The sequence below is a fragment of the Bos taurus genome, chromosome 2 (assembly GCF_002263795.3).
Source record: "Bos taurus isolate L1 Dominette 01449 registration number 42190680 breed Hereford chromosome 2, ARS-UCD2.0, whole genome shotgun sequence".
Classification (NCBI taxonomy): domain Eukaryota; kingdom Metazoa; phylum Chordata; class Mammalia; order Artiodactyla; family Bovidae; genus Bos; species Bos taurus.
Genome location: NC_037329.1, coordinates 59,509,837 through 59,537,039, shown reverse-complemented (window position 1 = coordinate 59,537,039; position 27,203 = coordinate 59,509,837). Strand labels below are relative to the sequence as shown.

The window sequence follows — 27,203 nt, the reverse complement described above, 5'->3', positions numbered from 1 at the left end:
AGAAGGAAGTGGCAACCCACTCCAGTGTTCTTGCCTGGAGAATCCCAGGGACGGGGAAGCCTGGTGGGCTGCTGTCTATGGGGTCGCACAGAGTCGGACACGACTAAAGCGACTTAGCAGCAGCAGCAGCAGCAGCAGACAAGTCATATGTAGTGCTGACCATAGTACCTAAATTTAGAGCTCAATAAATTGAGGTTGTTATTATAAGGTCGATAAAAACTCTGATTTTGAGCATTAGCACAACCTGCTGATCCACATCTGGTGATGCTGATCCAGAGTAGACAGGAAGTCCATTAATTATCTGGACAGCAGAGACTTAGTGACAGAATCCTGACTGTTGACCATCTTCTTCTAAGAAGCCTGGCTCTGTTTTCAAGTCCTGCTTGTAAAGTCTTATGAGTGAGACTGGATGAATGCTTGCTTTATGAATGAAATTATCATTCTACTGCTGATTTCTCCTCATACTGTGGCTGTTGTTGTCAAAGGTTATAAGAGATTAAGGTGGAACATGGATACATACTAGAAACATATTATTGTTTGTCTTGGTTTTGAAAGTGCTCCCTGATGTTGACTAGTTTCCCTTCATTTCTGCACACTCCATCTCCTGGAATGTCAAACAAAGCTCTAATCAATTGCATCTCCAGTTACCTGAGGTTCTAGAGAGCAGTAACTTCAAACTTCAGACATGCTGCAGTATCTTCAGACTCCAAGTTCATGAACTCTGACACTCTACAGTGAAACATATACCTTAGGCAATTTGGCCATGCAATGGCCAAAAGTTACAGAAAGAACCCACCCCCAAACCCAAATTTAACTTATGCTAGTTATTTTCAACTTTGGGGTATAAATATTTACTAGAACATTTGGTTTGGATAAATATATTGTGAATTGATTTTGAACTTCCCTTTCTCAAAAAAAAAAAGTGCACTTGGGTTCATAACTAGGGCACATTTTTTTAACCATTTCACAATGGTTAGAACGGTTATGAGATACTGAGATAGCAAGTGTGGGGATTGCCATCTTAGATAAACAAAGCACAATTCTTGTTAAAACATCTATGGAAAAGGATGTGATGGTCCCAGTTTGTGCATCTGCTCAGATGATTCAGTCTCTAAGTTGCTGTAACTTAGACCTCCTCCAAGTTGCACCTTTTCTTTTTTTTGCCAGTATAACTTTGAATCTGAAAGAATTTTTATCAGCAGCCTCTGTACCATCCTGCATATCCGGCAGCCCGTCCACAACCTGCCCCTGATACTTAGCAGCTGCTGCCACTGTGGCTTGACCTGGCTGGTGCTCAGCAGGCCCATCAGCCTCTGAGTCACCTGCTGCACACCCAGGAGCACTGTCATGACTGCTTTAGCTGCCCACCATGTCCCTCTTCAATCCTGCTGCTGCCAGAGCAGAAGTTCTAGCAATGTAGTTTCTGAGTCTTGTGGTGGGAGGGAGAAATGAGGAGGAGCCGAAACTCGGTTTCCCAATGCAGAGCCCAGTTGTCCAGTTATCACCTAATAATGGGTGGTAGCATGTAGCATCCTTGTGTGCAGCGACAGAGTCTATGCAAATGTTGTTTCTCTCTCTCTCCATCTATACCAGAGGTAATCATAAAAACTCTTGGTCTTCCACCTATTTCGTGGCTTAGTGGGAGCTGAGTAACATACCTCGGAAGTATAGGGGAGTTAATACTCCCTGGGATGAAAGTTGATCAATGAGAACTGGATCCATGGAGGAGGTGGCATATAAATGCCTCTGCCTTTTCCCTGCCACCACATCTTAGATGATCCATGTGGCCTGTCTAAACAATGTTGTGACTGACCAAGAAACCAGCTGTGTTTACTATGAAGTTGAGGCCAGTTGACAACACACTACCTCGTATTTGCTTTTCCTCTGTACCCGCGATGGCTCTCTCAGCCTCACTCTTGCACCCCTGGGATTAAAAAAAAAAAAAAAAAACCACAAAACTACCCTCTTCAGTTATCCAAATATCCAATGGACTTCTTTTTGAAATATGAGCACCTGACTAAACTGAGGAGATAATACTCACCTTGTGAGTATCTGCTAAAAATGTTAGAGTAGGAAGTCTTTCATCAGGCAGATGGTTGAGCTAGATAACCACAAAGCTTCAGTTTCTGTGAGAAACTGCAAATTTTTTTTCTAATTGGCCAGAAAAATCTGAGTGGGATTTGTATAAAATGTCTTCAAAGAATAATATTCAGCACAGAGGCATTCCGAGAAAATCAGCGTTTTACTGGAAACCCCAATCTAATCCACATGAAAAAGTACTGAATTCCCTACAAAAAAAAAACAAGCAAAGCAAAAGAGAAATGTACACCCTGTGGTTGTACATGCTCTTTTGGGGAGTGATTATGGATTAGGCCACTTTATCACATACACCTAGACAAATTAGGTATTGTTTTTCTTTTTCAGTCAATCCTGGCTGAGTTCCAGAATGAATCGTCATATTCTGAGTGCATAAATTTCAAGGCATAAATTTGCATTTCTGCTTCAATTGCTCTGTCAGCTCTAAGAGAATTGCTCAGGGATGCCTTATTGTCAACAACTGAAAGATAACTCTCAACAGGAGGAAGCTAAAGAAATATGCAACTGTGTTTTTTTGTTTTTTGGTTTCTTTTTCCCAAGAGGTGGCGGGAGCTAAAACTTTGAGATGTTCCTGATTTGGGTAATGCTGACAGCATCCTTTCCTCTGACAGGGTGGAGACTGTGGGGAAGGAGTCCAGACCCGCAGCCTCTCCTGTGTGGTCCACAATGGTTCAATATCTCCCTGGACTGTACGTGTAGATGATGCACTGTGTAGAGAGATGCCCTTTCAAGACAGCGTCTTGAAACAGCCGTGTTCAGTGCCTTGCCCAGGTAGGCAATTTTAAATGATTGGGAATGCCTTCCATGGTGACCTTTTAATTTATTTTTCTGTTTTTTGGAGTTCTCTCTCATCCAAGTTGAAGTTTGTAACTAACTTTAATCCATGTGTCATTGGTTATCACTTTGGAATATACCTAACAGCTTCTATAGAGGCAAAGTAGGCTGGCAGAGCGAGTTGGGGGGACGCACTGGACTTGGAAATGTAAGAGCTAAGTTAGAATCTGGTCACTATCACGTCACTGGCATTTTGCCTGGGACATATACTCTGTCACTTTGAGCAGTGGTTGCTCCATCTAGAAAATGTGTTAATAATACCTGACCACACCAAGAACATTGCCAGCATTCAAAAAACGTTGACTGAATCCATGAGTAATGAACCCTGGCTGATGACATGGTGACGACAAGTAAGGGTAAAAGTTCGTGAAAGCACTCTGTTAAACAAGCAAGTCCTATGTAATTGTGAAGGTTATTCTTAGTTACATAAGATTTATGAGTTTATTTTAATCCTAATAACACAACTTAACCTTGTATGGCAGGAGCTTAAGGTGGCTAAATATATCCTTATGTGGTCTTATAATATGGCATGTGACATATATGTGTGTATACATACATTCATGTATATATACACACACACACACACACACACAAATTGGGCGTGTTTGGATTGTTAAATGAAACATTCTTTAAGTTTAAAGCTACTCTACTTCTTTCCTTTATATAATTTCTATGAACATCCATTTTATGATGTTATGATGCTCTTTAAAAACTGAGTTGCTGTAATCTTTACACGTCCTTTTAAAATTTTTATCGTCACTAGTAGACACTAGTGTTCTCTAGATAAAACTGCCATGATTTGAAGCAAAATAATGGCAGTATAGTGCTTGGCGCTTTTCATTCAACTAGATTAAACCATAAATTACTTCCTCACTCCTAGTGCTTTCTAATTAGAAAATTTGTCAGCATAGAGTTTGTAGTTTCTGGAATGCACGTGGTCACTGTGGCACCACACAAATCCGGCTGTGAACCCTGTGTGTGTAAATGGGGTCAGGGGCCAGTTTTCACACTGTTTCCTCTGCTCTGTGCTGCATGATCCTCCAGGAGACTGCCATTTAACAGAATGGTCAGAGTGGAGCACATGTGAGCTGACCTGCATTGATGGAAGAAGCTTCGAGACTCTGGGTCGCCAATCTAGGTCAAGGACATTTATAATTCAGTCTTTTGAGAACCAAGACAGCTGCCCCCAGCAGGTTCTAGAAACACGCCCTTGTACAGGTACCAAGAGCACTTTTCAACTCTCAGCCTTGATTGATCAATGCTTATTCTGCTTTGATTGAGGCATAATAGAACCGCTGTTATCATATTTACTTGCAGGAGGTAAATGTTATCACTACACATGGAAAGCAAGTCTTTGGAACAATAATGAACGAACTGTGTGGTGCCAACGTTCAGATGGCATTAACGTCACAGGTATTCCTGCCTAAGATTCATGTGGGCACTTCGGAAAGATCTCTGAGTGTTGCTGTTGGTGAGAAGAATTAGCTTAAAAATTATAAGCAAGGGAAGACTGGGGAGTGGACTTAGATGAGCTTCATGGCAAGTTGCCATTAGATCTTTGCATCTTAGAAAGCAAACAGTTCTATATGAAGTCCCATAATATCTCAGACGGGCTACCCATGTGGCACAATTATAAAGAATTCTCCTGCCAGTGCAGGAGCCATAGGAGACAGGGGTTCAATCCCTGAGTCGGGAAGATCCCCTAGATAAGGAAATGGCAAACTATTCCAGTATTCATGTCTGGAGAGTTCCATGGACAGAGGAGCCTAGTGGGCTACAGTGGAGTCACAAAGAGTAGATATAACTGACTGACTGAGCATACACACACACAGTATATCAGACAACTTAAAGTAGTAGTTCAGTTCAGTCACTCATTTGTGTCCAACTCTTTGTGACCCCATGGACTGCAGCACTCCAGGCTTCCCTGTCCATCACCAACTCCCAGAGTTTACTCAAACTCATGTCCACTGAGTCGGTGATGCCATCCATCTATCTCATCCCCTGTCGTCCCCTTCTCCTCCCACCTTCAATCTTTCCCAGCATCAGGGTCTTTTCCAAGGAGTCAGTTCTTCACATCAGGTGGCCAAAGTGTTGGAGTTTCAGCTTCAGCATCAGTTGATACATAATAAAATTTCCTTGAATATCATGATCTAAGACAAAAACGGAAAGACACAGATGTTGATTTAAAACAGTGGTCTCTAAAATTTTAAAAGATGTACCTTTTCAGTAAAAGGTATTTGAGAACAGACCTCAAAATATCCTAAAATCCCACACTACTGTGCTAATGTATCATGTTATGAAACATATACAGAAATTGAAATTAAAAGAGTTGATAAAGATATAATAAAGCTAAAATATATTAATGATTAAAAACATTTTCCTGTAAATTATAGATGCTTATGTTCATGTACTGAAAGCTTCATTTTTTAACAATGTGGTAGCCTTGATTATTATTTAATATCTGAATATATATTGAAGGAAGGGTTCCTCATTCAGGGCAGTGAATGCAATTAGATTGTACAAATGGTCTTCTCAATCATTTTAAAGGGGTTTGTTTCAATGCCTTCTTATGAAAGAAAATCAAATTGTCATTCTTTTTACTTAGCGCTACGGCTGACTAAGAGCTCATCAGAATAGAAGAATCTCGAGTTTTCTATCGGAGAAAGATCGTCTGCTTCACCTTTTTCTAGTTTACTTGTTTTTTTCATTATTGGTTGTCCCTTTAAGTCCATAGTTTTTCCATACAACCGTTTATTTTAAGTGACTTGCCCATTGTGTAAGTTATTATTAAAACTAAATATACGGTACATCTGCCTAACCAGGAACACAGAAAGCATCACTTGCTGCAGCATGCTGGGAGTTAACCAACCGGTGAGGGCTCCACTATCAGATGCGTGGAGCACCTCGCGCCCGGTGTGCATCCCAGGGCCACCTGATGAATGAGTTCAGGTTACCAGTGTCACCTGCCAAGTATCATCACAGCTTAATTTGTTAAGTTAAAGTTAAAGAAGTTAACTGTTAAAATTTAAAATGTTGGCTAAAATATACAAATTCTAACATGTTTTTCCTGGCTCCCAGGTGCTCCTCTCCCCATGGAGTATACACACTGCATGGTGGAGATCCCTGGTTTAAGGAGGAAAAAACACCACCTCCAAACTCTGTTGGCAGTGACAAGGCTGTGTGGTTACTGCCACTAACACATGATCAGTTTCACACCTACCTGCTCATTCTGGAGCCTGGTGTTTTTTTTCTTGTGGAAATTATTTTTCAAGTAACAGATTTTAGCTGTTTCATTTTTCAGAAAAATGTAGATGCCACATTCCCTACACAGCCTTAAGCACAAAACTTTCTCTAGTTACAAAATCATAATTGGCTGTGTTATGATTATATACTATATAATTGGTTGACAATTATAATAATGCAGAGACTAGAACCTATAAATGCAACCAGTGGTATATAAATGTAGCTTCAATGGTGCCCTTGAATAATATGTCAACTTCTTTGCTGGTACCTTGAATCCAGGAAGGCATGACTAATATATAAATGAGTTTTAGATTACAGAGATATTATTCCATCTAGTTACTGAAAGCTATTTTAATAAGGACCTGCAAGTACTAGTGTCAGATGTATGATTATCCCTGCTGGAGTATATACATTTGCTCTTAAAAATATGTGTGGCAATCTGTATGTGACTCTGCATGTGTGTGTATATGTGTGTATTCTGGCTGAAATATGTTTAAAATGTTACCAAATTGTTTAATATCATGGTCTCATGAATGGGCTAGTGGCATTCTTTTAGTGTTTGGTTGTTGGGAATTGGTCTAGTGCCTAGTTTGGAAGCTGGAAAAAAACTATATAGACAGATCTTTGAGCGTATATATTTTCTGCTCCTGAACTTCAACTGAGATTTCATCAATTCTTTTGCTGATCCTGACACTCACAGGCTTTGCCCTCAAGTGAAGCCATATGATAGAATCACCTGGCCAACACGCAGGTATAAAATCTCAACTGTAAACAACTTCTGTTAGCAGAGCCTCCCATCTCAAACAGCCCTTCCTAGAATAATCAACAAAATAAAACTGAGCCACACTGTCAGCAAACAGATTTTTTTAAAAATAATACTGTTACAAGGTAGCCAGTGCCAGAGAGGAAAAGAAGTGAATATTTATCCTAGAAAAATCTGTAAATGATGGCGGGATTTCCTTTGTAGGAGGCTGCTCCCCTCAGGCACGCCCTGCTGCTATTCGGCAGTGTAACCCAGCTTGCAGAAAACCTTTCTCCTACTGCACACAGGTGAGTCAGGTGCTGAGGCTTGGACAGGTAATTTAATTGTGTTATATGTATGTTGTCTGATGTTTTCCAGTCTCCTGTAGCCCAAGCAGCAATTCCATGGGCCCACGATACCACCTAGAGGCATTTGCAGAAGTAATCACAGCTATTAAGAATTTCTTTGCATGGCCATGTGTTCAAGAAAGCAGTCTTTTTTACTCTAAATCCATCTATAGCTAACCTCTCTTTCAGATATCTAATCTCTGTTAGCTCTATTTCTCCTCTGATTATCAATGTGTTCTCAGTTGATTTTATTTCCTCCATTTCATATACCTAAACTATTTTGCAAAATCTTTAAAAGGATATGTTCATGTTCATGTTTGTTAAACATTAGGTACTAAATTTGATTACACTGTGATTAGTGTGTATAAATTTTTAGTTGATTTTAAATGTTGATAGTATGGTTATGGGTAATAATTATGGGTGTGTATATATATATATACACACATTTTTTTTTTTTTTTGCCCCATAACACCCATTTATTTATTCAGTCACCAATAAAAGTTTACTGAATGGCTGACACACAGGGAACTGTCCAAGGTGCTGAGGACACAGCAGGAAACAAACTTCCTGCCCTCATGCAGCTTACATTCTGGGGAGAGAAACTGACAACACTAGGAAGAAAAGGAGTCTGATATATACATTTTTTAAAGCAGAAATTTTTCTCCTTTTCCTTCTTTAATTCCCACCCATTACTGCTCAGGATTTAATGCAAAATGTACCATGTATTCTAATCAGTGGTACTCACAGTGTACAGTGTATAAAGAAGAAAGGTGTGCCCTGTCTCTCAAAGAAATAAGTTTCTTATACTGTGTTCTCTCCAAAAATGATTTGGTTAAAATGATTCAAATGCTCCATTCTATTTCATGGACCTTCTACTTCAAGTAGAAGTAGGTTAATTCTTTGATATAGGAAAGCTAGGGATTAAGTTTCCAGTGGAAAAAAGAAGGAAAAGAGATCAGCAACGACTTCATGGGCTAATGATGTTTGTGAAATAGAAGTTGTGGCTTCCCACCAACTCTCTGGATACCCTCTGTAATAAATATAAAATACCTTTTCCCTTGAACCTTTGGCCTATATAACTGGTTACAGCTTTTCACTCAGACTAGAGACACATCTTCAAACGATAGCTTTCATATCTGAGCTTGTACCAATTTTCTTCATTAGTTTCTCCCCATTGAACATTGAGTAATGTCTTTAAGTAAAACCACTGGAAATATTTATAATGATAACTGTCATTATATACTCTCTTCCTAAACTTTAGGCATTTATTAATTATGTTTTTTTAACTTCTACTTTTTAGTTTTAGTATCTGTTGCTCCTCAATATCATGTGTTCAGTCAACAACTGATGACTAAGTAAATTAGTTCAGTTCAGTCACTCAGTCATGTCCAACTCTGTGACCCCATGGACTGTAGCACGCCAGGCCTCCCTGTCCATTACCAACTCCTAGAGTTTACTCAAACTCATGTCCATTGAGTCGGTGATGCCATCCAACCATCTCATCCTCTGTCATCCCCTTCTTCTCCTGCCTTCAATCTTTCCCAACATCAGGGTCTTTTCAAATGAGTCAGTTCTTCACATCAGGTGACCAAAGTATTGGAGTTTCAGCTTCAGCATCAGTCCTTCCAATGAATATTCAGGACTGATTTCCTTTAGGACGAACTGGTTAGATCTCCTTGCAGTCCAAGGGACTCTCAAGAGTCTTCTCCAACACCACAGATCAAAGTATCAATTATTCAGTGCTCAGCTTTCTTTATGGTCCAACTGTCATATCCATACATGACTACTGGAAGAACCATAGCTTTGACTAGATAGACTTTTGTTGGCAAAGTCATGTCTCTGCTTTTTAATATGCTGTCTAGGCTGGTCATAACTTTTCTTCCAAGGAGTAAGAGTCTTTTAATTTCACGCCCACAGTCACCATCTGCCGTGATTTTGGAGCCCCCAAAAATAAAGTCTGTCAGTTTCCTCTGTTTCCCCATCTATTTCCCATGAAGTGATGGGACCAGATGCCATGATCTTAGTTTTCTGAATATTGAGTTTTAAGCCAACTTTTTCACTCTCCTCTTTCACCTTCATCAAGAGGCTCTTTATTTCCTCTTCACTTTCTGACATAAGGGTGGTATCATCTGCATATCTGAGGTTATTGATATTTCTCTGGGCAATCTTGATTCCAGCTTGTGCTTCATCTAGCCCAGCATTTCTCATGATGTACTATGCATATAAGTTAAATGAGCAGGTGACAATATACAGCCTTGACATACTCCTTCCCCTATTTGGAACCAGTAAGTAAACATGGCTGATGCATAAAGATTGATATGAGTTACCATTTAAGGCTAAGGTATGTTGAGAAAATACCAGACATAGTTTTATGTAAGGAATCCTAATAGCAAAGTCATAGAGATTCATAATCTCATGCTTATTTTCTATTCTCCTCTATTGGCTTTATGTTTCCTGGAGGAAGGAAGAGCAGTTATTTAGTTTCACTTCCAGAGACAGATAGAAAATCTTTGCCCATTACACTGTATCATTATCAGTTTCTTCGAAAGGCTTATTGTGCATGAAAATTACCAGGAATCCACAGACAAATATGAAAGACCCATTGTCATGATGCCAACTAGGAATGTGATGATGTGGTGTGACACTCAGGTTACTTTAAGATATCTCTCTCTCTGTCTTTCCTCCCTCTCATGGACATGTGCCTTTGGTGAAGTTCCCCCCTTCACAGCCTTGGACTGTCTCCTCTGAGTGCGGAACTAAGCCTACGAGTGGAGAGCCAGTTCATTCTAATTTGTGATCAATGATAGAAGATGATAGAGGCAGAAAGAGGCCTCAAAGAGCACAAAACTCAGAGAAGAGATGCACATAATTTCTGTTGCGTTGCTTCTCAATGTTAAGGACAAATTGGAGTAAGCAGGCAGGAATGTGAGATAGCTGGGGGAAGAACCAAAGTAAATTTTTAATTAAAGCTTTAAACACCTCTATAAGAGAGAAAAGGATGTAGTTCATATTCTCTATTGACAAAAAATTATGATTTCAATTTGGAAGGTGTAAGAATGATCAATCACTAGAAAGAACTGATAATTTATTGAAGTGTTGGCTTTGGAAATCAGAAAGATGATGAACTATTTATTGATTTTTCATTGCTTTGACAAGTCTGGTGCTGAAAAACCCTAAATTGCCATGACATATCATGCAACTATCGAGCAGTTCCAACAATTAAGGTGTTATTTTTTCATCTGTACAACTCACTGTGTAACCAGAAATGTATTTTTCATGCTGTAGGGTGGAGTCTGTGGTTGTGAGAAAGGCTATACAGAGATCATGAGATCAAATGGTCTCCTGGATTACTGCATGAAGGTACCGGGCTCAGAGGATAAAAAAGCTGATGTGAAAAACCTTGCTGGGAAAAACAGACCTGTGAATTCAAAAATACATGATATTTTTAAAGGTTGGTCTCTCCAACCCCTTGATCCAGGTACATATCAGTTATGAGTAAGAAATGTAAATTTTCTCTTGGGAGATTAGGGTTCATATTGTGACCACTGCTCATGATGGAAAGCATGGAGGGAAGAAGGGACAGAAAAGGCAATATAGTCTTATTCAAGGTTCCTCACATTTGAGTGCCATGTAGTGTAAAACGTTCTCACGGGTGGTTGAGAATAAGTCTGTCAACCCCAACCCCAGTCTAAGTTAAGGAACCAAATATTAATCTTTGAAAATGTTTGAATTGTAAATTATCTTTGCCAAAGACTTTATAATAAAAATTGTGACGTTTTATATATAATTGAAAAATGAGAAAAGCAATAGATTCTCAAGAACATGGAGTTACATAGGGAAATTCCAGGTACCCTATCTGGTTTGAGAAACACTAGTGATATAGTAAAACAGCATCAGTTTCAGAGGCCAGGAGACCTATGGGTATCAAGGATCAGAGGTACTTCCTTTGTAATTGCATGTAATTTCTTTACCTGTCTGGAACTGTTTCCTCATCTATGAATCAATCTAGGCATCTGTCCTGAAGAATTTTTGTGAGTATTAGCACAGTGTCAGGCCTATAGGACTCAAAACTTAGTGGAGATTAAGGATAAGAATGAACAGTATTAGATAATTTCTCTATACCCTATGATTCCATGCTGGTTGTATTGCATGACTCACCTCATTGTATTCTTGCAACATATAATGAGATGTTGTTATCCCCACTTTAGAGATTATGATTCTGAAACTGGCAATGCAAAATAATTTGACCAAGGTCACAGCACCAGTAAGTGACAGAAAGGTATGAAAGGCAAGCCAATAAGATCCTTACACAGCACTGGCCTCTACTTTCTTCTTTAAGAACTGGACAAAAATATGAAAGCAAAATTCTCTGTGCCTAATGTACATACCTCTTCCAGAAAACAAAGTGCTGTGAATGACAGGGAGATAGCGTGACTGATGGAAGGAACCTTGAGAAGGAAGACACACATGAAGCTCAGACAAAATATACCTTGGGAACTTTTGGCCCAGATCCTAAGCCTTGGTCATACCAAAGTGCCCTGATGACATGCTCAAATGAAGCAAAACTAGAGCCCAGGCACAAAGGACCCTAGATCTAGTGGAAGAAACAAGACATTCTATGACTAGCTTATAAGGATGACCACAATATCTTAACTTTTGGTTCCATAGTACGTCTGGGCGTGACATAGATATTAAAAATCATATTCATCTGTGATGTTTAGCTAGAGAAACAGACTTAAAATTGAGGGAAGCATGCTATGAAATGCAGCCAGTCTCACTCACTGCTTCTAGACCCTATTTCAGAGAGAGAATTAAGATGAGGTTCCAAGAAAATGAGTTTTCAAATCCACAAATGAAGTCCTTAAACTGGAGATCTAACTGAAGCATCAATACCATGTATGTGACTATACATGTGTGTACACATACATGCATAAACACAGACACATATATGTATACTCATATATACACTTGTATATGTATGTATGTATATAAACATATATGTAAAATATATATTTAGTCTGTGAGAAAGTTTATAACTTTCATTAGGTTCTCATAATGGGGTTAAAAATTTGAGCAAACTCTCAGGAAGGCAATTAGGCAAAACCTATCATACATTTTGACCTAAAATTTTCCTCCTACAAATTAATCATACAAATATACACACATATACTGAGAGAAGAATTTAAATGATATTCATTATATGATTGCTTATTATATAGCAAATGAATGGAAATAACATAAATGTCTACAAACAGAATAACAAACAAAAATATGATTCAACTGTGTAATGTCTCTTAGGGGTATTAAAAAGGATGAGATGGACCTGCCTTTATGAACTAGTATGGAAATATTTTTATTATGTATTGTTAGGTGGAAAAGTAGTACCAAAATGAATGATAAGGACAATTTGTGTCTTTTTGAAAAAGTGCATGTATGTTGTGTATATACTCACTTGCATTTGCAGAGAAAACTGAGATGGTTCATAAATTGGTAACAGTGGCACCTGGGTAGGGAGCTCAGAGATTGGCAGGAAGACTAATTTTCCACTACATATCTTTTTTTAAAATTATTTTTTATTGTAGTATAAATGCTTTACAATGTTATGTTAGTTTCTGCTGTACAATGAAGTGAATCAGTCACATGCACACATATATCCCCTCTTTCTTGGACTTCCCTCCTCATCACATCTACCCAGGTCATTACAGAGAACCGAGCTAAGCCCTCTGTGCTATACAGCATTAGCTTCGTATAAACAGCTATATTAATTCTTCTTTAAGTAACATGATTTAAAGGTCACCCAGATCACATACCTCTGCAATAGGGATTTAAAAGCACTGGATCTTACAATACTTCAGCTTTATGAGGTTTAGGGGTAATAAGATGAAAAGTACATTGGCAATTAAAAAAAGTCTTCCCTGAGTGACAATGTAAAAAATTCAGAATAGGGGATCACATCATTAGTGTTTCAAAGAGATCAAAATCAAAGCTTTGTTAAAAGTTTTATGACCATAAAAAGGGTCATTACTATGTTGAAAACTCATTCTAAAACCCGATTGAGGCTTGAAAGTGTCTTGTAAGCCAAAACTGTAATAGATAGTCACAATATAATTGAAAGTAATAGTGATTTTCTTTCAAACAAATGTTTACAATAGATTGTTTTTTATCCCATGAAGGTCTTAGAATAAGATTCTGACATGTGTTTTTCTGGACCTACAGTTAATTACAGTCAATGTAGTATAATGAACCTTGGTGTGTACATCTTTCAGAAAGGAGCATAATTCCTTTTGGGAAGCTAAGGAATTGCTATTATCAGTGCAATTCTAAGTTTAGTTAACTGTGTGCTCATGTAAAACATAACAAAAACCATGTGTTTTCCAGAAACAACTCATTTATACATACACACACCATACATACAGTCAAGGTGTGTGTCATATAGTTAAAATCACAAAATAAATCAGACTATTTGGTTCTTTTTTTTTTAACCTCTTGCAGATATTAAATCCAAAATAATATATACTTCTACATGTGGATATGCTTTGTAAGACTTTTGTATTAGAAGTATATATAAATGAAAATAAATTCAAAATATCCTACAAGTTGTTAGATTTTATGAAGTACTGATTAGTAGCACTGGTCTTTGGCATTGTGAAAAAATTGATAACCTATATTTAATATTTTCACCTATTTTTTGGACATTTGATAGCTGTCACGTGTGAGTATTTTCACATATGCTTCTGACTTATGCAAATCTCAGAATTCAGATGAGAAATAAATAATACACTAAATAAATGAGAAATAAAAGCTTTTGTATGCTAAGCCTGTTATTTTTTATTTTAAACAGATGGCCGAGTGAAAATTTGGGTTTATGGAGTTTCAGGTGGTGGTTTTCTTATCATGATTTTCCTAGTATTTACTTCCTACCTTGTTTGGTAAGTACTAACTAGTAAAAAGTTTATACTCTATATTTTCATTGGTGGCATATTATACTAAAAGAAAACTTATATTGAAATCTGGTCATTAAAACAGGACCCTTAAACTCACAAATAATCACCAACATTAGAATTGCTAAATAGTTTAAGTGGGAGAGTATTATCTTTATTGTCCTCATTTGAAATAACATTTTTATATTTGGCTTTCATATAATATCACAGGTATACGAGGCAAATCATTAATCAGGGCTTTCCCATTTTACAATTTTGATTTAGATCAGTACCATTTTAACACACTGGAATTTCCTGGTACCTCTTAGTACCAGGACTTAATCACAGAGGTTTTTTTTTTTTTTTTTTAATTAAGTGTAGTTGATTTACAATGTTGTTTTAATTTCTGCTGTTAGACAAAGTGATTCAGTTTATACACACATACACACACACAAATACATACACACACCCTGGAGAAGGAAATGACAATCCATTCCAGTATTCTTGCCTGGAGAATCCCATGGATGGAGAAGCCTGGCAGGCTATAGAGCATAGCGTTGCAAAGAGTCGGACACGACTGAAGCAGCTCAGCAGGCACATATGTATACACACACACATTCTTTTTCATTTTCCATTATGGGGACAGGATATAGAAAATAGTTCTCTGTGCTGTATATAGTAGGACCTTGTTGTTTATCCATTCTAGATATAAAAGCTTACAACTACTACCACCCTCCCACTTGGCAACCACACATCTGTTCTATATCTCCGTGAGTCTGTTTCTGTTTCGTAGACAGTTTCATTTATATACTGTAGAGTTCACATGTAGTGATATCATAGGACATTTTTGTCTTTCTCTGACTTACTTCACTTACTGTGTTAATGTCTAGGTCCATCCATGTTCCTGCAAATGGCATTATTCCATTCTTTTTTATGGCTGAGTACTATTCCATCGCATATTTGTAAAAGAATTTTCTTTATCCATTCATTTGTCAATGGACATACAGATTTTTTCCATGTCTTGGCAATTGTGAATAGTGGTGCTATGAATATAGGGGTGCATATATTTTTTCTAAGGTTGTGTACTTCCCTGGTGGTTCAGACGGTAAAGTGTCTGTCTATGATGCAGGAGACCCAGGTTCGATCCCTGGGTTGGGAAGATCCCTTGGAGAAGGAAATGGCAATCCACTCCAGTACTATTGCCTAGAAAATCCCATGGACAGAGGAGCCTGGTAGGCTGCAGTCCATGGGGTCACAAAGAGTCGGACACGACTAAGCAACTTCACGTATGGATGTATGGCCAGAATTGGGATTGCTGGATCATTTGATATTTCTATTTTTAGTTTTCTGAGGGACTTCCATGCTGTTTCACACAGTGGCTTCACCAACTTATTCAATAAATTCCCACTAACAATATAGGAGGGTTTCTTTTTCCCCATGCTCTCTCCACCATCTATTATCTGTAGACTATTTAATGATGGCCATTCTGACTGGTGTGAGGTGGTATCTCATTGTGGTTTTGATTTGCACTTTTCTAATAAGTAGTGATGTTGAGCACCTTTTCATGTGCCTGTTGGCCATCTGTATGTCTTTGGAGAAGTGGCTACTGAAGTCTTCTGCCCATTTTTTGTTAATTGGGTTGTTTTCTTGTTGAGTTGTGTGTGTTGTTTGTACATTTTGGAAATCAAGCCCTTGTCAGTCACATGATTTGCAAATATATTCTCTCACTTGTAGGTTGTCTTTTCATTTTGTTTATGGTTTCCTGTACTATGCAAAAGGCTTGTAAGTTTGATTAGGCCCAATTTGTTTATCTTTGTTTTTATTTCTATTGCCTTGGGAGACTGACCTAAGAAAATATTGGTACACGTTATGTCAGAGAATGTTTTGCCTATGCTCTCTTCTAGGAGTTTTATAATATAATGTCTTAATGTTTAAGTCTTTAAACCATCTTGAGTTTATTTTTGTCTATGGTGTTCTAACTTCATTGATTTACATGCATATGTCCAGCTGTCCCAGCACCCCTGGCTGAGCAGACTTTTTTTTTCATTGTACATTCTTGCCTCCTTTGTCAAAGATGAATTGACCATAGGTTTGTGGGTTTATTTCACCTTTTTGGTCAGGTTTATTCCTCAGTATTTTATTTTAGGGGAGTGAGATTTTACAAGGTACTTTTTTTAATTTTCCTTTCTGCTATCTCTAGCTCCAGGAATTCTGATTTAAGCATCCAGACAACTTGACCACATGCAGGAGTAATTAAAAGAGCCCCAGGTAACTAATAGCAGGCAAGGCTGAGAAAATTCTAGTTCTTAAATTTTCTTCTCAAACTGACCTATTTTTACCAAGTATGTTAAATTGACCAGTTGGTTCAAAAAACCTATGAGTATATTTTAGACAGTAGAGTCAGGTGTTTATCTACAGTGACCAACCATAAAAGAAAATTTGATTGTCCATTCCAGGAACCCTGTTTTGTAAGCAACTAGTTCCTTAAGTATATTATTCTCACAAAATGGTGATTACTTTATTGTATATATCTTATTTGATGAGCTGATCTTAAAACCAGACAGAAGTAAATACCTTTGAATATTTTTAAGTGTGTTGAGAATATTTTATTAGCTTCCTGAAATTTTTCAACGTTTTTTTTTTTAATTTTCATAAAGTGTTACTTTGCTTTTTTCTCTAAATCGAGATATTTATATTCATCATCTGTCTCAAACTGTTTCCTTGACAATTTTTGCCCAAGTTTTTAATCTCAATTCAAATCCAGTCTTTGTATTTTAGCTCATACTTCCAAGGTTACACAGGTTTTTAAGTCTTTGCTCTCGGTCAGTGAAAGTTAGTAAAGAAAATCAAGTGACTTTAATTCTTTCTGCCACCTATAGTGATTGAGATTGAATTTCTAGAAGTTGGATTGCTATCCAGCTAATACTTCCTCAGTGTTGCAATAAAAAAGTAACACCTTCAGTTATTTACCTTAAAATCAAAGGATTTGACCAGTTATGTTTGAATTAATTTTGTATTGTCTAGATCCTGTCTTAATGAACAAATGTGAAGTGGAAAACCTTATGTGAGCTTGAGAGTGATAGGAAGCATTCACCACTAGAAAAAATGAGGAAAAGATCTCAAATTGAAACAAAGAACATAAAGGCTTGATAGATGAGAAACTGCTCTCAAAGCAAGGGCCCAGTATAGTGTAAGATAATCAGCTAGTCTATCAGTCTGTGAAAGCTGAGATGTATTCTACTTCACAGTCACATCCCCAATTCCAGATTCTATGGTTCCTTCTTCCTTGAATATCCAAAAGATTAAAAATTAAAATTTAACATTCATAAATTCTGCCCTTTTACACTTCTCCCTTTCTTTCAGCTTAAAAGTATGTTACCCTTAATCCATTCCTTCAACAATACTTACTGTAGCCCTTCCTAGGCTCTGGGGATTGATTATAGGTACCTCACTGAATTGTGGTGACAAACATAATTTTCTAGAGAATTTTTAATGTAAAAGATCAAGGGAATCATCCCCTACTGTTTAGTGACCAAATTATATAGATACTTATGTGTATAGTATATCTATTTTTTTCATCCTCAGTATCCACCCTTAATAATCCCCCATTGGAAGTAGCAGTTAGCTCCATATTTGGAAGCCCTACAATCCTCCTTTCAACTGTCTATAGCCAGATTAGTCTTCTTAAAACTTAGCCAAGTGATCAGCGCCTTTCCTCCTCAAACGCCAGCAGTGGCTTCCCATTGACAGCAACATGAAAGTCATGTTCTGGCTGCCTTGCAAGTCATTAAAAGCCTTCCACTATTTGAGCCCAAACAACTCTTTCAACTTCATTTTCATATTTCTCTATGCCCCAGTGTGTTGCATAGGCTTGCTGCTAAGTCACTTCAGTCCTGTCTGACTCTGCGACCCCAGAGACGGCAGCCCACCAGGCTCCCCCGTCCCTGGGATTCTCCAGGCAAGAACATTGGAGTGGGTTGCCATTTCCTTCTCCAATGCATGAAAGTGAAAAGTGAAAGTGAAGTCGCACACTTGTGTCCGACTCTTAGCGACCCCATGGACTGCAGCCTACCAGGCTCCTTGGTCCATGGGATTTTCCAGGCAAGAGTACTGGAGTGGGGTGCCATTGCCTTGTATTTAAATTGTTGCTTTATCATTGAAGCATTTAAAATCTCATTCTACATCAAAGTCAACATTTCAAGTTTACTATACTCATATCCATCCAAGTTGGTTGAGATACAACACTTCTTTCAATCTGCTTGTGTTGCTATTTCAGAGGTTTTATCTCAAGATGTAAGTATCTATTAATATATATTAGGGACGTTTGTCATTTTATTTGTACTGCTCATGTATATTTATGATCTCCATTAAAATACTTTTTATATTGTAATCTTTCATAATATTTATAGGAGTTGAATATAAGGCTACAACCTCTTTCTGAAGGATAGTGTTTTGGGAAGCGTTACCTTACATTAGGGTACATAGTGTGGTATCTTATTTCACAAGAAAGCTTCTGCTTGCATGGTTTACTCCTTACAGTTCATTCTTCTAGAATTAATTTTCATAAATTATTGGCATTCTAACAGTTCTTCCCAATAAAAATTTAAATGCCAACTTTTTCCTTATGAAACAGCCTGGAATAACTTGTATAAGCTGCCAGCCCTGTGGCATTTACTCCATGCTGGCATTGTAGTTACTTGTATAAACGTCTTCCAACATCTACCAAACCATAAGGACTTGGGGGTGGGGGAGAAGAGCTTTAATGACTTATTTTTTAGAGTACAAGTTTCACAAATATTTATTAAATAAGTGAATGAATCAATGAGTGGATAAGCTAAAACAATCTATTGCCCATGATCTTTAAAGGTCAAGAAAAAAATCTAATATTCACATATGTCAAAGTGCTTTACATAGGTTGCCTTATTCAGTCTTTCCAATAATCCAATAAAGTGTTGTTATTATCATCTTTATTTTAAAGAGGGAGTAAGCCATACTCAGAAAAGTTCAATAACTTATGTAAGGGTATCAGCCTGGTAAAATCAGCTCCAGATTCGTCTTAACCCTCAAATGTCTTAACCCCTTTCCACTGGACTTCCAGTCTCTGTAATTTCTTGTCCTTGAGTAATCCCGAAAACTCTTTAGACTCAATTTAATGTCTACACCTTTTCCATTTTTTAGCAGATCTTCATTTCCCAAGAAAAGTAAGTTATAGACCTGGGAACAGACTTAGTGATATCAGAACACTTACTGTTACATATGAGCTGCCTAAAGAATCCAAATAGGTTTTCACAGCATCTATTTCTATTAAATAGCTTGCAGAAGAGTTAGAAGATGACAGTTTTGGAGATTTTATATTTTCTCCTTCAAAATAAAAAACTTAGGACAAGAGAGCTGCTATAACATGCCAGGTGTTAGGTGTATACTTTAGATGAAAGCAATTTATAATAACATTTGGAAATGTTTTTCAGAAAATAGAGAAAAATAGTCTTCTCAAGGACTGCTTTGGTTAGATATGATCCTTTGTATGTCTGCCATAAACATTTGGGTTTCTTGAAATATTACTGATGCCCTAGCTCCCCTGGCAATAAAGATCCATGAGGTCATTTAGTGGGAACGACCATTGGGTGAGCTTTTAGTTAATCTAGACATAGTGTCTGGAAGTTACTTGGAGAACCACATCTATTCTATCTTGCTCAGCACAATGCAGGGAATGGGCTCTCAAGTTTGAAGGTGATGCTGCCACCTCCGAGGCTCAGCCCTCATGAGTGGCTGACTGTTTGTTAGTGTCTTCTGGTCTGGGTCCTGTGGCTTGCAATCAAGGGTGGTGAGAAGTGTCAGCACTTACCTGTCTTTTCATAATGAACTCGCTTTTCTGGTCTAATGGGCTTATCCTTTGCTAAAATGCAAATGATCATGGAAAAGGTGACTTTAAAACGTGTCAGTCAATGATCTCTTACAGCCAGAGCTGCATAATGGTTTTCTCCCTTGTGCAAACTCTAAAAGTGGTAGTGGCTGTCAAGAGCGCTGCATTAGGAAGAATTATGAGGCTATTCCTGGGCTCAACAGGAAAGAAGTGTGTGATGGATGGGAGATGGCCACCACGGGCACAGGATGCCTGGGGGTGGTGGCGGCCCACGGGCCAGGCATTTAGGGGTCCTGATTTAGTGTGAGTGAGGTGCTCATACCTTACCTGATAGCAGAGTTGAAAAGAGAAAAATAATTTAAAAACTATTTCTAAATGAATTTCCTAATAAAGATCAGGAAGGAAGAAAGGAAAGGGAGCAGGGGCTTCTGAAGAAAAGTTTCCTATTTGCTGACTTTGCAGAGGGCAGGCCCCTACTCAGATCTTTCTCTTAGGGTTCTTTTTAACCAGCCAGGAAGCTCTAAAGCCACAGCTTCTCAGCAGCATTACCACATTATTCAGTGGTTGCTAACTTTTAAACTCACTAAAAGTTCTCAGATCTCACACATTCATGTGTGTGAAAGTCACTCAGTCATGTCGGACTCTTTGCGACCCCATGGCCTATACAGTCCATGGAATTCTCCAGGCCAGAATACTGGAGTGGGTAGCCTTTCCCTTCTCCAGGGGATCTTCCCAAGCCAGGGATTGAACCCAGGTGTCCCACATTACAGGCAGATTCTTTACCAGCTGAGCCACAAGGGAAGCCCCTCACACATTCATAGCTGTGATTTTAATACATCAACTGAGAGCTTACAAGGTATGAAGAGAGACATCATGAAATGAAGCCTTTATCACAACCATCCCAACACACACCACAAAAACCCCAAGCCTACACACTAGGAGCCACCTCTTTTTTTGTCCTAGAGGTGAGCACAACGTTCACAATTCCATACCTGTAAACTGGTGTAAAAATTCAAGTAATATTTGAGCTGAATTTTCTAGGCACAGCTCCTAGAGGCTGGCCAAGTTTAGATGTCTCCTAGGCAATATTGTCTCTTTCATGGGGGAGAGGGGGATTTTATTTTTATTGAAGCATACTTACTTTACAATGCTGTTAGTTTCAAGTGTACAGAAAAGTGATTCAGTTTTATATATATATGTGTGTGTGTGTGTGCACACATGCGCAAGCTCAGTTGTTGTGCCTGACTCTTTGTGACTCCATGGACTATAGCTGCCAGGCTCCCTGTCCATGGGATTTTCCAGGCAAGAATACTGGAGTGGGTTGCCATTTCTTTGTGTGTGTGTGTGTGTATGTATATGTGTATATACATATCTGTTCCTTTTCAAATTCTTTTCCATTACAGATTATTACAAGATACTGAGTAGAGTTCCTGTGCCATAATCTAGGTCCTTGTTTACCTATTTCATATATAATATAGTATATATGAATAGTAGTGTGTATATATTAATCCCAATCTCCTAATTTAACTCTAACCACCACCTCCTTTGGTAACCAATACTGTTGTCTTTTCATAAAGAGCTACCCGTCTCTACCCCTCTTCCCCACATCCCAGGACGTCATTTCCCATGTTTCTCCTACGTAGCTGTGTGTGCTAAGTCGCTTCAGTCATGTCCAACTCTCTTTGACCCTGTGTGTTGTAGCTCACCGGGCTCCTCTGTCCATGGGAATTCCCAGGCAAGTTCGTTACTACTAGTGCTGCTGGGAAGCCCTTAACAAATGCCAGTTAGAATAATGCCATTTGCAGCAACATGGACAGACCCAGAGATTGTCATACTGAGTGAGGTAAGTCGAAGACAAATATCATGACAAATGTTATGATCACTTATTTGTGGAATCTAAAAAAAAAAAAAATGATACAAATGAACTTACCAACAGAAATACACTCACAGACACAGAAAACAAACTTATGGTTACCAGGTGGGACGGGATATATTGGGAGATTGGGAGTCACATGCTTGTTATTTAGTCACTAAGTCATGTATGATTCTTTTGCAACCTCATGGATGGTAGCCTGTCAGGTTCCTCTGTCTATGGGATTTCCCAGGCAAGAATATTGGAGTGGGTTGCCAATTCCTTCTCCAGGGGATCTTTCTGACCCAGGGGTCGAACCCAAGTCTCCTGCACTGGAAGACAGATTCTTTACCCCTGAGCCTAGGTAACTAATAAGGATCACTGTATAACACAGGAAACTCTATTCAATACTCTGCAATGACCTATATGAGAAAAGAATCTGACAAAGTGTAGACATACGTATGTGTATAACTGATTTACTTTGCTGAACAGCAGAAACTAACAACATTGTAAATCAACTATACTCCAATGAAATAATTTTTTTAGAGAAGCCAATTCCTCAAAAAAAAAAAAAAAGAGAGAGTGGATTGCCAAATGTAAACTGTTGTATAGAGAATGGACAACAAAGTCTGACTGTATAACACAGGGAATTATATTCAATATCTTGTGATAAACTATAATGGAAAAGAACATGTATACATATAACTAAATCACTGTACAGCAGAAATTAACAACATTGTAAATCAATTATATGTCATTAAAATAAATACTTTAAAAAGTGAATTGCCAGAAACTCTGGAAACACCTTTATTTTTTGCCCCTCTCTTTTCTTCCCCTAAAACAGCAGGAGATGGAGGAGGTAGAAGATCCCTATGGTCATTCCAAATGAAATTCCTCCTATTCTTTTGGACATTAGGACACCTTCTACTACCATCCCTAGGGTGGATAATAGACAAACCGTCACTTCCAATTTGTTGTAAATTCTCATTTGTGTGAGTTTTTAGTCCCTTTAAATGCAGATTAGTGTGCTCTGCACCCAAGCTGGAGCCTGGCAGTGTGACTAGAGCCACTGGATTCTACATATACATTAATATAGACAAATTTGGATGTTATTCAGATAATTATGCAGTCCCTGTTCTTTGAGAAGGGGAACAGGCCTAGGGTGAGTATACCTCTGCAGTGAATTTTGAAGCTTATTTCTGCCTCTCCACTGTTGAGGATGTTTTTGCCTGCAGCCCATGCCCAGCACTCAGTCACACACAGACACCTACTGTATGCCGGGTGTGGACGCTGTAGGATCTCTGGTTCCTGTCAATAGGCTTTTTAGAAATCAATTCTAATTCACCTCTTCAACATCTATAAATTGCTTCTAGCATCTATAAATTGTTTCAAACAAAGTTTCTCTCAGTATTTTAAACTAGGAGATTCTCCCTATAAAAAAATGTCATCAGACATGTGTCTCTTTTGTGGTAAAATGCACGCATCATGCAATTCTCAACTTTTTAGCCATTAAGTAAAAGAAGCCAGACACAAAAAGCCACACATACAGTATAATTCCATAGGAAATATCCAGAATAGGCAAATTTACAGGGGCAGAAAGTTGACAGGTGGTTGCCAGGGGTAGAGAATGCCTTATCACCTTCCAAAGGCCATCTTCCACCTCCAAATACCATCACATTCAGGGTTAAGATTTCAACATATGATTGAGGAAAGGGTAATGCAAATATTGAGTCCGTAACAGTTCCTAATTACCCCCTTTACGATACATTGCATTTTGTAAAATATATAGCCTTATATAATGCATTACATTAGTCTCCTCCTTTGGACAAATGCTGGTTTCTCGGAGCTGCCTTAAAGAATGGTATTTGGAAAGTGTCCCAAAGGCTACTTGTTCCAAAGTGTAGACTGCTTAGTGGGAAGAGTTTCCCTTTGGGGTAATGATTATGCAACGTTGCAACATAATGTTCAAAATGCCAATCAACTGTACAGATTAAAATGTTTGTTTTTAATTTACATTCACTCAAAGTATTAAAAATTAACTATATGTACAGACAAAAGAGTTGTTGCTACCAAGTGCCTAATTAATAATGTGGCTACAAGGAGAATGCACTGAAGGGTTAAAAGTGTTTTTCCTGTGTGTACAAGATGCATTTGGATTCTAGGCTCTGCCACTCACTCAGTGACTTGGGGAAGGTAATAACCTCTCCAGTCCTTCTCTGTCAAGTAGTAATGATAATCCCCATGCCCCCTTCTCTCACTTCTGGCCTGGGATTTATTGAGGTGTTTCATGTAAAGTGCTCAGCACAGGGCTTGGCACTTAGTACATGCATCCGATTAATAACATGCTGCAAGAAAATAAATAGTATAGAAATCTGGAGACAAAGCCAGAGGTGGCTCCCTCTTGGTGAGGACAACCCAAAGAGCTGGGCTCTGAAGGCATGGCAAAGCCTAGACACTGAGGACAGAAGGGAGACAGAATGATGGTGGGGAAGGCAGTGTGTAGCAGAATTAAACTGTAAGTACTCATTAGTTGACATTCACCCACACTGAGAATCAAAAGGCATAATGGAGCATGGTTTGCCCCAGATCTGGGACATTGCTGAGAGTCTGGGGAATGTAACTCAGTTTCAGCTTCTCTCTGTGTGAGAAGCAAGAACAGCCCTCTCTAACCTGGCAAAGATGTCAAACTCAGGGAGCACAGAGACCGGAAGAGAAAGCTTTTGCCTGGTACATCAGTGAAATTCTCCTAACAGACCTTGGTGACTTGGCAGCTAGATGCCAGGTTTCAAGCCCGAGCAGAAGTGTGTTTACTTAAAAACAACAGCAGAGTAAAGCAAGAGAATCTGGCTGTTCTAGCTACTTACAATGTTAAAACATCTGCGCTGTGGAGGTCTTGGTAGCTTAGGAATTAGTGAGCAACAGATGTTCACATTACAGCGTATAAACAAAGGAAAGTGGCCCTTTACCAAGTTCATTGTTTCCACTAAACTATTTTTAAGATTTATAAGATTTTGGGGGGAAAAGAAAGGCTTCTCCTGGTTTAAGGGTTAAAGTACACCAGTATTCCAAAAAGGAACCCGCCAGTCCAGAGAAATCAGTCTTTTGTCTAACCACTTGGATTTCTGTACCTTACAGTTTTCTTTGGCAGATGAAACAGAGCTCTGAGAACTTTCTTCATCTCAGGAATTCTTTTCCCTTTACAGCAAGAAGCCAAAACCGCATCAAAGCACACCTCCCCAACAGAAGCCTCTGACCTTAGCCTACGATGGAGACTTAGACATGTAACCCGAAAAAAGAAATCCAAATGTAGACATCAACTGCCTTAACCGCTTTCTATTTTGTAGCTCTCAGACTTCTCAGTTTTTTGAGGAATCTCATGGTGTGATATACTGAGCAGAATACAAATACTGCAAAAGTAATATTGCCTCAACTTCATTTGGACATGGAGTCAAGGATTATTAGGTCTGCCATTTTGCTTTCCAGTTGTTTGTGGGTGTGAGTGTTTAATGTTTTTGATTTTCCCAAGGGACCTGAAAACCCTTCTCTTCCTGTTTGGAAATGGGAGGAAGAAAACATGATGGAATTCCCACAGACTTAAGTAAATTTTATCCTCAGCAGCATGATGACAATCCGGAGAGGCCAAGGCTTTTACTGTAAATGATCAGTCTGACACTGCATTCTTATGCACTATATTAGTGCAAATCCTTATTCTTCCCATACTTCAACACTGAGTTTTCTAGAATTTACGTCAGTTCAAAGACTTTCAAATTGGCTTGCCTATTTTCACGAACACAGAGAGAATGGGTTACCATTTCAGAAATTCTGAGTTTTTACCTTTACAAATTGTATTTTGTTTTGTAGCCAGGAGGATGATGGCACTTCATGAGTTGTATCTATTGAAAACAAATGAAATGTGTGTAGTTGCTGGACTAGATGAAAGCTAAGTGGTTTTGAATGAAATGTGTACTGAATGTTAGGGTGTACAAATGAAATCAGAGGTTATATTGGAAAAAAGAGGTAAATTATTTAATTACTAAAACTGTATTTTAACAAAAACTTTACCATGTAGATATAGCATTAGCCACACACAGTTGTAATTCAGTTTAATGATGACAAACTCTGCTTTTGTAATTTCAATTTTCTTATCTGAATATTTATAAATTCTTTTTTTGAATTTAATTATCTGACCTCATTTAATATACATCTAACACCGATCCTGTTTGTAGGAAGTCTTGCTTTTATAAGGTTTCAATAATATCTAAACAACACATGAAAAAGCTGAAACCATTTTATGAAGATGAATGTTTGTAATCGTAGATGTTGGAAAGTAAGAAGGTGCCATCTTGTGGTATGGACTTGTATTTATAACAAATAAAGTGTTCAAGAGACTGAAATGTTGACTGTTGTAGATTTATTTCCTACTGAAGAGCCCATGGAGTAGGTTGCCATTTCCTTCTCCAGGGATGATTTGACAAAGACAGCTTTAGTAACAGCTTCCCCATGTCACTGTTTTAGAGGCTGACAGCTGAAATCACTGACAGAGAAAAGGGCTCTTTCCCCACATGCTCAACACTATTGGTTACATTGTGAAATGGAGACAAGCATGATTACACAGAGTAGCTCTGAAGGCATATTTAAAGCTTAGCTAACATTAGAACAAACCACTGTGTAATATTGCAAACACTGATATGTAAATGAACTGGGTGGCCTGAGAAAATGGAAATGTTAGAAATATGATAGAGTGAGCAAGTTAGAGAATGGTTTTACTTAAATTGGGACTTTTGCTTTTGCTAATCGTTTTAACACTAGTTGATTTTCTTCAATGGCACCATGGTTTTACATGAAAAAACTCAATGAAAAGAGAATAGTTGATGTCAGTATTGTGGTTGAGGGAACAACTCCTAGAGTTGTCCTTTCATTATTTCACTTAGGCTAAAAAGCTTCAGAAGACTTCCTGGTAGCCCAAGAGATCCTGCGTCAGAGATCAAATCCTAGCTATCCCCTTTACTGCCTGTGTGATCCTGTGCAAGGATGCCAAATCCTCTCCGCCTCAGTTGTGTGACCCACAAAATGAGATAATGAAATTATTTTTCTCCTAAGGTAGACATTAACAATAAATGTTAAAGGGATTCTGGTTCAAGATGGCCACATAGGAGAATTCTGAGCTTACCTGCTCCCACAAACATGCCAAATCTACAGCTCCCTATGGAACAATCTTCCACAAGAAATCCAAAAACTAGCTGAGTGACTCCTACACATCAGGCACACAAGAAAAAAATGCACATCAGAATAGGTAGGAGAGATT

The 27,203-nt window shown here is 38.3% G+C and overlaps 1 protein-coding gene across 1 annotated transcript in view; it reads left to right on the top strand.

The window, feature by feature from the left end:
• THSD7B (thrombospondin type 1 domain containing 7B) overlaps positions 1-26,292 on the top strand; it is a 911,067-nt gene extending 884,775 nt beyond the window's left edge. Inside the window, exons 21-27 of the mRNA XM_015475729.2 lie at positions 2,709-2,868; positions 3,976-4,149; positions 4,249-4,344; positions 7,142-7,224; positions 10,549-10,741; positions 14,105-14,192; positions 25,102-26,292. Of these exons, the coding sequence (XP_015331215.2) occupies positions 2,709-2,868; positions 3,976-4,149; positions 4,249-4,344; positions 7,142-7,224; positions 10,549-10,741; positions 14,105-14,192; positions 25,102-25,183 (876 nt within the window). The 3' untranslated portion in view covers positions 25,184-26,292. The remainder of the gene's footprint in view (positions 1-2,708; positions 2,869-3,975; positions 4,150-4,248; positions 4,345-7,141; positions 7,225-10,548; positions 10,742-14,104; positions 14,193-25,101) is intronic.
• The last annotated feature ends 911 nt before the right edge of the window (positions 26,293-27,203 follow it).